General features: G+C 61.6%; 1 protein-coding gene across 3 annotated transcripts in view; it reads right to left on the bottom strand.

The window, feature by feature from the left end:
• Nucleotides 1-1,968: 1,968 nt before the first annotated feature.
• Nucleotides 1,969-11,607, bottom strand: part of CCDC57 (coiled-coil domain containing 57) — a 53,976-nt gene continuing 44,337 nt past the window's right edge. For 2 of the 3 annotated variants that reach the window (XM_037068424.1, XM_037068438.1), the window contains one exon: nucleotides 1,969-2,302. In XM_037068424.1, coding sequence (XP_036924319.1) covers nucleotides 2,109-2,302 — 194 coding nt within the window. In that variant the 3' untranslated portion in view covers nucleotides 1,969-2,108. The remainder of the gene's footprint in view (nucleotides 2,303-11,607) is intronic. The other variant, XM_037068430.1, reaches the window with a different exon arrangement.

Here is an 11,607-nt window from a genome sequence, read left to right as displayed (position 1 = left end):
GACGTGTTTGGGCCACTAGGGGGGTCACACTGGGGCCACACTGGGAGCCGGGAAGCCTCTGAAGACCGACGCACGAGCTCGCATCCCGGCCGCGCAGAGCGGGCCGGGGCGTGGCTCGCTCCGCAGCCGCGCCCAATCGCGGGCCGAGGGCGTGCTTGCGGGCTCAAAGGGCGGTGCGCGAGTGGGCGTTGCTAGGCGATAGGGTGATGGGCGGGCCTCGGACTGCGCGGGACGCCGCGGACTAGCGCGGTCGTTGACCCGGCCAGAGCCCCCGGAGGGGTTACTGCCGGTCAGCGCAGCGCGGGCCTGGTCCTTCTTTCCCTGCTGTCCCACATGGCGGTGCCGCCGCGAGAAACCGGGCTCCCCTCGGAGGCCCGGCAGTAGCCGAGCGGACGCACTGCTGGCTCCCTGGAGCAGGCCTTGGGGAGGGGGCGCGGCCATCTGGCGAGCGGGCTTTTCACCAACACCACTTCGTGTGGTTCGAACAAAGGAGCCTTCCTGGGCAGAGGCCCTCGCGCGCGCACATGGCCACACACACCCACGCGCGCGCAGGCGCACCGGCGGAGGCTCGGCCCTGTGCCTCGGCTTACTGGCGCGCTTTCCCTTGTAATCCTGCTCAGTTACCGACCTGAATTCAGCTCCAGCCCCGCTGCTCTGTGGGGGGACCTCTGACTCTGGTTCGGTGGAAAGAAAAAGGGGCAGAGGGCCCCGAGGATCGACAGCTGAACTGCTGTTCTGAACAGCCTCTCCGTGGGGTTTTCTTTCTCATGATACCTGGTACCCAGAGCCAGCTGTGGCTTGCTCGCGGGCTCTGAGGGTGCTTCTAGGGAAAGTGAACTGGCATCTCTATTCACTTTCTCAGCTAAAGGAAGTCACGCGGCCACACCTCACTAGAAGGGGCAAGTGTGGAAACAGCAGAGCACTGAGCCCTGCTGAGACACCCCCCAACCCTGGGCAGAACTGCTAGCCTCTTGGGGAGGGTGCCCATGCCCGCTTGTATTCACAGGGAGCTGAGTGAAGCAATTTCTGGTGCACAGTGTGAGGCAGGAGCCACTGAGCACCCCTGAGTCCTGGGTCTGTGACCCTGGGCCCTGTGCCTTAGTGCTGCCATGTGCGCCCCCACACCTGTGAGCTGGGCAGGCTCAGGACACTGCAGCCACAAAGACCACCTGGTGTGCCCAGGTCATACCGCAGGGAGGTGGGGTGCTACCCTGCTGGAGGCACAGCCCCCACCCCCCACCCCCAACCCCGCAGCCTGCTGTGAGAGCTGGCCGCACCTACTGGGAAGCCTCAGACTGCCTGAAGGCACAGCCCCCCCCAACCTGGGGTGGGGACGGGCAGTGCTGCAGACAGGAGCCCTCTGGCCATGCCTGCCAGGTGCAGACGATGGAGCAGAGAGCCAGGTTGAGAAGAGGGCTGTGGGCTTTGGAGGGGCCGAGGAGCCCAGGGCTGCCTTCCCACCTGCTGCCCCCAGGACAGGTACCTGTGGCAGGCTGCTGACTCCGCACAGAGTCCCAAGTGTCAGGTCTGGTGGTCATGATTCTCGGGACATGGTTTCCTGGTGGGGGAGTTGGATGTGGCCTTGTAATGCTTGGAAGGGGCGGCATTACTTTCTTTCTCCCTTTTGCAGGCTCTGGGTCTGGGGCCACGTGCACCCCAACGGCACCCCGCGCACCCCAACGGCGCCCCGCCACGGGAACCCTGACATGCAGGACACGGCAGGGGCCCCGTCTGGACACATGGGGTCATCCAGCTCCACCGCTTTCACTGTGGACACTGCCCCCCCCCCACCTGCACAGTGCTCTCTGGGGGGTGCTTTTGCTGCGGGCGGGCATTCTGACTCTGTTCTCTGCCAGGCAGTGTGCAGGTGGCTGGCTGTGGGCGGTGACGCGGGCGGCTGGTGAGGCCCTGATGCTGCTTCCCAAGTAGGCTAGGTAAACAACTTCCCGGCGAGTGGGAGGGGGAGGCACAGCTTTAATGGAATCTGCACTCCGTCTGCAAGGTGCCCCACCAGCACTGGGGTCCCTGTGCTACGGCTCACAGTGCCCTTTGCGTGTGCACGCATGCACGCACCCCTGCTGTGGAAAGACAGGAGGGAAGGGGTGAAGTCAGTCCTTGAAATTGTAGTTCCGGATCTTGGGGGCCCGCTGGCAGCGTTTAGGGTTGGCAGGATGAGCTCTGGCAGGCTTGGCCTTGGCCTGGGCTTCCATCTTCACCCCCTTGATGGCGAAGGGTGCCCGTGTCTCCGCGGGGCTCCCGTCGGTGTGTTGTGGGCTGTTGGCTGCTGCAGGTGCCGTGAGCTCTGCCAGGTGAAGAGAAACCAGAGGAGAGGGCCTGTCACCTGACGGGGCTGGAGGCCACGGGCTGCGAAAGCAGGAACCGGCCATGCCGCACCCTGGTCCTCTCCACAGGAGCCCATGCAGGCCAGGGGTCCTCCTGCAGTGGCGACTCAGTGCAGGCACCGAGGACCCACCTGGTGTCCCGAGGTTTCGTGGGCCTGGGCCTGCCCTGCACTGGGCCCTGAGCAGTCCATCTCTGGGCGCAACCCTTTCAGGACAGGCCCCCGGGGGGCGCTGAGGTTCACACTTGACTGTGGCGCTGCCCCGGCTGCCGCCCACCCCTGGCCTGCCGGTCACGTTCCCTAAGCACCTCCAACTGCCCAGCAGCCCCAAACTTTATCCTTTGAGGTTCCTGTTTTTTCAAATTTTTAGAAAAATGTATTTTTTTGTACAACAAGGATGTTGTTATTAAGAAGCAATTGTAAGATGCAAGCCCAGGATTAGCTCTCCCTCGTGGGGGGCAGCAGGCCAGGCAGGGGGCTGAGATACCACAGTACCACCGCTGTGAGGGGAGTGAGGTCCTGGGGGGCCGTCCAGCATGTGGCTGTGTGTGGCACAGCTGGGCCCTGGGGACAAGAAGGTCCAGCTGGCAGCCTGGGAAGGGAGAGAGCAGGGCTGGGGGGGGGGGCACCGTGGGAGGAACACGCTGGGGAGGCTTGCTGTGGCCTGTCGGCGCTGGAGCCGAGGCTGGGTCTGCTGGGTGGGCCCAGTGCCCAGCCCTCCCCTCAGGCCTCTTCTTTCTTCTTGGGCTTCCCTGCAGCCTCCCACCTGGGCACTCAGACCCAGTCCTCTCCTACTGCCTGGCCTCTGAGTGCCCGGCCCTGGGGAGGCGAGGGTGCGGTCCTGATTCCAGCCCCTCTTGACAAGTAAACCAGCAGGCTCTGCCCTTGGTCAGCGGTCACTTCCTTCCTGCCACCTGGGCACTGACCTGTCGGTGACGACACGGCCACACGGCCACTTGAGCTCCCTGAGACACTGGCTGTCGGGGGGCAGGGGAGACTCTGAGCCCAAGGACAGGGTGCTGGCCCTGGCACCCCGTGACCGCCATCCCACCCAAGGAGCCAGACCTGTGCCCCCACTCTGTCCAGTGGCTAGTTCTGCCTTCTCTTTCTCACCCAACCTGTTCCGTGAGCCCAGCCCAGGCTTCTCTTCCGGCCCTGGCTCCGGGCTGGCTTGGGAGGCTGTGGGCACAGGCCATCCTCCTGCTTCCTCACAGGGCTGCTACTGATCCCCGAGACACTGAGGACCCGTCCTTGAACCCCGAGTGGGACGGAGCCTGCCAGCTCCTCCCAGGGGCAGCTCCCTGGGCCGACAGTGCCTAGCACACGGGCTTGCACCTGGAACTTGGACGAAACCTGTGGACCCTCGTGGAGTGGAGGTGGCCAGTGTCCTCTAAGGGACAGCGCTGGTCCCAGCTCCCTGCCGGCTCGGAGCCCTCTTACAGCCCCGTCCGTGTCCAGCCTGGGCTTTGGAGAGCTGTTGGGAGGCTGTGGATGCCGAGCCTGTGCCTGTCCCGGCTCCCCAGAGCTGCACCTGGGGCTGGGGTGGGACTCAGGAGGAGGCCTCCTCAGCCTGGCCTGGCCTGGCCTCCCTTCTTTGGAGTCTCAGCCTGCCTGTGCTGATGGCCCTCACTGCTACCGAGACTTCCTGCTCCCAAAGGAGCCCCCCCACACCCCTCAATGCCCCAGGTCCCCCCACCTTGAGCCCCTTTATGATTATGGGTTCAGAGATCCAAGTCTAAAACCTGGATAAAGGAGATAAAATTCACGAAAGATACGTTTTACAAAGGGGCCCGTGGGGGCTGCACCACAGGGTAGCCAGGCCACCCCCGGCCCCTCGGGGTTCTCGCACCCCGGCCTGGGGCCCCAGCAGGCCACATGGCCACTGGCTGCCCTCTGCTACCCTTGGCCGCAGGACAGCTGCTGGTGAGGCAAGGCTCTCCTTTCGCACAGAAGTGTGGCCACTCGGGCTTGGGGGTGGAGGCTGCCCCTCCTGCACCGGGTGCCCCGAGCCGTGTCCCTGGTCAGAGGTTCCCCGTGCAGGGCTGGGCCCCTGAAATTGCTCTGTGGGTCTGGTAGTGTCCTTTCAGCCCCCCTAGGCAGTCAGGCTCTTGGGGCTGGTGATGCTCCCAGTGTCTCTGCTGGTCGCTGTTTGATTTGGCCCGAGCGGGAAGCAGCATGGCTGGGACCCTGCAGACAGGCCACTGGGGACCCAGGCTTGCCAGGGGGCCAAGTGGCCTCACTGGGGCCTCTGGGAGCAGGGTCCACAGGAGGCTTAAAGCCACACCGTGAATTTTGGGGTGCAAAGTCCCTGCCTGCTCTGATGTGAAGCCTGCGGCATCAGGACCGTGGCGGGTGTGTAATGGAGTCAGAGCCACCTGGACCCCTGGCTCCAACTGCCAGGCCCAGGAAGCCCCTCCCTGTCGTTCCTGAGTTAGAGCGAGCCTCCCACTCCCTGGCAATGGCCCTGCGGCTCTCAGAGGATGCGTCCGGAGGGGAAGCCCAGCAGATCTCATGGGGGAGGCCAGAGGTGAGGCTGCGGCTGTGGCCAGGGCAGGCGGTGCAGTGGGGATGAGGTGCGTGAAGGACAGGCTCCGTGCCCAGGTGACGAGGGGATGGGTCAGGAGGTAAGTACATGGGAAATGCACAGTTCCGGAGAGTGACTCCCGACAGATCAGAATTCCGTGAGTTATGAATGAGAATAAACACGTTAAACAGACACAAGATTCTCAGACTGGATCTGAGAGAAAGACGAGACCTGACCTGACGGGTGAAGACACACGGGGCTGAAAATAAACGGAGTGGAATGCAGCCAAAGACACCCTCACAGGCAGAGCAGGCTGGGCCACGCAGTCGCCAGTGGCTGCTGTGGGGACATGTGAACTCTGCCGAGGCTCCACCCACCTGCGGGGCTGTCGCCTGCTCCGCCGAGACTGCGCAGGCCGGTGCCGCCATCAGACGTGGGAGCTGGTGGAGACCTGGCTGTGCCTGGTGCAGAGCAAGTCTCAGTCCACTCCACACGGAAGGAATCGACCTGGAAGCCAACACGGAACCTGCCCCAAATCGCCTCCACTTGGAGGCCCCTCCACATCTGGAGGAATAACACGCGGCTGGTGGAGGAGGTCCCAGATGAGTCTGGGACGTTTCGGGCCGAATGTGCAGGACACGCTGCCACCCGCCCGGAGACACCGTGGCCACCTGGAGGTGACCACCCCCAGCCTGAGAAGCTGGGAAGAACGTACCAGAACAAGGAACAAGGAAATCGTAAAGGCAGACTTCAGTGGAATGGAAGCCCCGAGGGCAGGAACAGAACCCCACCTGCGGTGCATGGACACTAGTAAGACGGACTGGAGCTCGAGAGGGCAGAGGAGCCGGGTGGGGCGCAGCCGGCAGAGCCAAGTGGGTGCGGAGCTATTCACACGCCAGTTCAGTTCACGAAGGCAGACCACACGGGGGATTCTCAAACCAGCACCAAACGAAATGGCATCTTGCACGTCGGGCTGCTGCAAGGGGGCTGGGACCATGACTGTGTACCTCCCTTCCCAGGACCCCCGCTGCCCCCACCCCCGCCCGGGAGGCCTGACAGCTGTTCCTGCGAAACTTCCAGGGCAGCCAAAATGGCAGAGAACAGCCCGTTTCCGTCTTACTGGTTACTCAGAAAGGCAGGAAGAGAGCGTATGCTGCTTGCTCTTTTCATTCCCCAAACAGGCGAGGGCAACACGGGGACCTGTAGAGCTGCGAGTGGGGCCACACAGACAAGGCGGAAGGGGGTGAACACCATCTGGCAGGTGCCGGGAGCACGTTGCCGGGTGTCTGCGGCCATCCTCTGTGTGGAAAGAACGAAGGGCTCGAGGGTCAGGTGTCGAGCTGCATGACCCATGTGCAGCCCAGTGTGCAGGCCTGGGCCGCGGCTGTGAACAGTGCAGAGTCCTAGGCTGGGGACCACAAAGGGCCACTTCCACAAGCCTGAGGAGGACAGACCGAGTCAGGGGTCACTGCTGGATGAGGGCACGGACAAGGCACAGACCCGCCGGCGACCACAGCCTCAGGGAGCCCTCCACGCTGGGCGTCTGCATCAGCATCTTTAACATAGCCCTGGGCCGGCCTCGCCAAATCGCCGCAGGAAGCTGAGCAGGGACCCGGGCTTCACCCTGCGGGGTAGCACTGTGGAAGGGCCCTGGGCGCCCACTGGACTCATTCGGCCCCACCCCTGCGTCCACACACTGCTCGCCACCTGGAAAGATGACAGATGGGTCGGTGGCCCCTGGGGTCGCGCCGCATCTCCACAGCTGCATTTGACAAACGTGCTTTTGTTTAGAAGCTGCACCGTCCACGTCGCAGCCGCCGCACCTGGTCGGGACACAGTCCCGGAAGAGGCACCTTGTGGGCCTGGCAAGGGGGAGCCCTGGCAGTGCTGGGCCCACCCAGGGAGAAGGGCTGGCACCGGAGGCCCTCAGGGCCATGGATGTGCCTTCACTGTCACCTGGGGGGCCTGGGCGGGCTGCTGCCCCCCGGCAAGTGGCTGGGATGTTTCTACGCAAGGACAGTCCTTGGCCCTGTGACAGGACCGCCGTGTCAGCCATGACAGGGCGTGGATCGTGCATGCAGCTGGTGTGAAGGTCAAGGATGTGGAGAGACTAGCCCTCCAGAGGGGACTAGGGGTGGGGGTCCTGTCTCAAAGCCCCTTAGAAAAAGGAGGGCAAGGCCCATCAGGGAGGCAGGCAGCTGAGCCCACGAGGACTCTGAGGCTGCTGCATTGCACAGGGCTGGCCTCGAGCTGCCCCGACCGCCGGTCATGGCCACAGCACAGGATGCCCCTTCATCACCATGCAGTTGGGCCCTGGCTGCTTGGTTGGCACCCTGCACTCACAGATTTTGAAAGATGCCTGAAGAGGAAGCAATAGAGTAGCCCCCCCCCCCCCGTCCCCGGGGAGAGTTTATGCAGGAAATATACACTCTCCCAGGCTGACAGGAGAGGAAGGCCTGGGGCGGGGGTGGGGTGGGGAGACCCTGCAGCCCCGCCCAGCGGCGCCCACCTCTCTGGAACCCACCAGGTACCCCAAGCACTGAGTGACATCCTCGTCCCAGATTCCCCGAGGTCTGAAGGCAGGGACATGGTGCTGCACAGTCACATCGCTGGGGGTCCCGGCAGGCGAGGGACCCCCAGCTGGCTCCCGGCCAGCTTTTGAATGAGACCCTCCCACGACTGCATGTGACATTGTGACCCACGAGGCTGGGCTCCGACGATTCTTCTCATCAGGTGGTTCTCCTGGCTTCCCACGTCGGAACGCCGCTCTGCACGCTGCACACTGGCAGTGTGCTGCCCAGGCCTGCGCTTTAGAATGTCCGCTGCCTGGGGCCGCGGTGGGTTGGAGTGTCATCCCGTAACCAGAACGTTGTGGGGCCGATCCCCAGTCTGGACGGGTATCGTCCCTGGTCAGGGGTCGTGGACAGGAGGAGGCCAGCGGATACTCCTCCTTCTCACTGACGTTCCTTTCCCTTCCTCTCTAAAACAGCGATGAGAAAAACGTCCTCTGGTGGGGACCAAACCCAAAGGATTGAACTGTCCATTATCTTTCACAGAAAAATGTATGGCCCTGGCTGGTGCAGCTCAGTGGATGGAGCGCGGGCCTGCGAACCACACGATCGATCGCAGTTCGATTCCCAGTCAGGGCACATGCCTGGGTTGCAGGCCAGTTCCCAGCAGGGCACGCATGAGAAGCAACCATACATTCATATTTCTCTTCTTATCTCCTTCCCTTCCCCTCTAAAGATAAATAAAATCTTTAAAAAAAAAGAAAGAAAAATGTATGTGTGCCCTCCCTGTCTGCCCGCACCGTGCTCCCCCAGCCCTCAGTCACCCCGCCACCGCGCGCCCTCTGTCCGTCAGCCAGAGAATACCCTTTGCAATGTCTGTCAGCGATGAGGTCTATCAGCTCCGTCTAGAAGTTTTATTTTGCCTTAATCTTTGAAGAGTGTGTGTGCTGCGTGGACGGTCCTGCTTGACAGCTTTGGGCTCACCGACAGATGGGACCGGCCTCGTCACCAGGCTAACGCGCTTCCGGGGAGAGGCCTGAGGCCGTTTTCAGCCCCATGGCCCACCGCGTCATGTGTCTTTCTTTTTTCTTCAGTGCTTTGAAGGTTTTATCTTTTTCACTGATGTTCAGAAATTTGACCACGAGGCCCCCTGGGAGGCCCACATGTGTTTGTCCTGTTGCATGGGGTAAATTTCTTGAAACTCTGAATTGAGTTTTCATCAAATTTAGAAAAAAATGGGCCATGATTTCTTCAGATACTTTTCTACCCCCTCCCCTTCTCCTCCTTTCTATCTTAAAGGTTTTAGGTATTTTTTAAAAGATTTTATTTATTTATCTTTAGAGGGGAAGGGAAGCAGAGAAATATCAATGTATGGTTGCCTCTCGTGTGTCCCCTGCTGGGAACTGGCCTGCAACCCAGGCATGTGTCCTGACTGGGAATCGAACCTCGATCGTGTGGTTCGCAGGCCCGTGTTCAATCCACTGAGCTACACCATCCAGGGCAGGTTTTAGGTATTTTTAGAGAGGGAGGGAAACACCAATGTGTGGCCACCTCTCCCCCCGCCCCCCCACCAGGGACCTGGCCCACAACCCAGGCGTGTGCCCTGACTGGGAATCGAACCGGGGACCCTTCCGTTCCCAGAATGGCGCTCAGTCCGCCGAGCCCCACCAGCCAGGGCCCTTCTCTTGTCCTGCTGAACTGACAGATGGGACCTGGTCCCCGCGGTTCCTCCGCCCGCCAGCCCCTCACCGCATCCTTCTGTCTCCAGCTTCCCTGCTCCCCCTCCCAGCAATCACCAGGGCTGTGTGGTCGGCCTCAGCCCACAGGCCGGGGGTTCTTCATCTGGGCTTCTCACTGCAGGAGGTTTTGTTTGTTTCTTGTATTTGAAGTTATTCTCATTATGTACGCGTTTTTAAAGAAATACTTGAATCTGGCTGTGGGAACTCTCTGAATGCCGTTGTCCGCTGCCCGGCCCCCCTCCTGGACCCAGGTCACGCCTTCCTGCCCCCTCGCAGGCCGTGAGGCTGCCAGTGGGCGACAGCCTCGTGAATGTGGCCGAACTCCCCTGGCCGCTTCCCAGGGCTGGGCTGTGTCTTGGTTGGCAGGGAGGTGCCTCTTCTGGCCCCTGCAGCACCGGCCGAACGCCCTTTCTAAAGGGCAGTGATTCCAACTTCAGGAGAAACTACTGTGATTTGTCAAAAGACAAAAACTTGAAGAGAAAACCCAACACACTAACGCTGTGCCCTTCAGCCCTCGTGGCCCTTTCTATTCCTCTTGGTCGGGTGGGGGCGGCGGCTCAGGGGTGGAACCGCAGTCAGGGCAGTGGCATCTCCACCGAGCAGTACCCTGGCGGTGACACTCCTCTGAGCTTCCTGCTGTGCCTGCCTGTGACAGCCCTGGCCCCCCGCCGCCTGCTGGCCCCACGCCCCGAAACTCCAGGGGTGGAACGGAGGTGGGACTGGGGACTCCTGGATGTGTGCGCTGTGGCCTGGGGCGGTCACTGGAGGCCCCGGCCTCACTCACAGCTGGTGGCGTTGGGTGGCACTTGTCACCACAGACAGCCGGTCCCCTGCACAGGTGCAGCACAGGGAGCAATGCCCAGCGCTGGAGGCACTCAGCTTAGCTGGTGCTGGCTCTCGGCTGTGCCACCCTCTTAAAAAACTCCTCTTGCCCTGGCTGGTGTAGCTCAGTGGATTGAGCGTGGGCCTGCGAACCACAAGATCGCGGTTTGATTCCCAGTCAGGGCACATGCCTGGGTTGCAGGCCAGTTCCCAGGAGGGGACTCACAAGAGGCAACCATTGATGTTTCTCTCCTTCTCTCCTTCCCTTCCCCTCTAAAGATAAATAAATAAAATCTTTTTTAAAAAAGCTCCTCTTTTTTCTGAAAGTGGGTGTCCAGTCCCCTGCCCCTCTGGTCCCTCCCCAGGGCCTGGGTGGCTGTCCCCTGTGAGACTGGTCCACCTCCCTGCGCCCTAACTCACAGGGAACACACACAACGCCTGGGGTCACGGGCCTTCGTGGTGGCCTCTGAGAAGGGCGCAGAACCTGAAGGGCACTCGGTGCCCTTGCAGCTGAACCACCGAAGCGCAGGCCGGTGGTGGGCACCCAGCACAGCACCCAGGTGGCCCGTCAGGGGACTGTGCCCCCAGAACCTGCATGACCTGTCCACCAGCGTCTCCCCAACTGAACCAATGAAAAAGGAATTAAATAACGTTGACAAAAAATAAAATAAATAAAACGGGAAATTGAACCAGTAAGGGGATCCTGCCTTTCACTTATCAGACCGGCGAGGAGAGGCGGGGGTGGGGGGGGTAGCGCTCAGGGAGCACCTTGCAGAGTGGGAGGGGAATCGCGATGGCAGGTGACAGCAGAGACACCCTTCAGCAGGGCGTGGTGGGGCGTGGCCAGGGGCAGGGATGAGCCCCTGGGGAAGGGAAGGGAGGCAGGCCTGGCTCACTCTTCACCTCAAAGCCTGAGGGAGGGGGTGGGGGCTCCCTTTGCTCCAGTGACCGCTGGAGGGCTGACTCCGATATCCTGCAGTCCCAGCAGGCCGAGCGCCTGCCTCCTGGCCCCTGGTGAGGCTCCTGAAGCTGGCCACTTCCCAGGGTGCGCAGGGCCTCGTGTGGGGCTGCCTTCGTTTGTTCTTAAGAATGTTTTTCCATACTTAGGGTAGGTAAAAAAAAAAGAAAAGAATGTCTTCCCAGTTTGATTACTCTGGAGGTCAAGAAAAGAATTATCTTAGATATCTGTAATTTTAAAAAAACCCTTACCCAAGGACTTTTTTACAGATATTTTATTTATTTATTTTAGAGAGAGGGCGAAGGAGGGAGAAGGAGAAGGAGAGAAACACCGACCTGTTGCCTCTCGTTTGCGCCCCCAACCAGGGACTGACCACCCCACCCAGGCCTGTTTCCCAATGGGAACCGAACTGGTGGTGGCCCCTCGCCTTGCGGAACCACGCCCCGCCCACTGAGCAACCCAGCCAGGGCCACGGTGTGACATTTCGGTAACACCTCAGCTCAATCTTGTGGCCCTGTGTAAGCACTCCGCTCCCTTCCACAGCTACGGGTCTCTAGGTTTGATCCAAAGCCCTCCCCTCTGCCTGCTCCCCATGAGGGTGCGATGGGAAGGGGACTGCCCTCAGGGCTCCTGGAGAACTGCCGGCGGAGGGGGGGGGGCGGGGGGCGGCACCTCCTGGGAGGGGCTGTGCTCCCCGCACCCCACCCCACGTC

This window comes from Sturnira hondurensis, unplaced genomic scaffold (genome assembly GCF_014824575.4).
Source record: "Sturnira hondurensis isolate 20B ecotype Veracruz unplaced genomic scaffold, ASM1482457v3 Scaffold0001221, whole genome shotgun sequence".
Lineage (NCBI taxonomy): Eukaryota > Metazoa > Chordata > Mammalia > Chiroptera > Phyllostomidae > Sturnira > Sturnira hondurensis.
The sequence above is the reverse complement of the archived record's forward strand: the minus strand, read 5'-3'. Positions and strand labels throughout refer to the sequence as shown.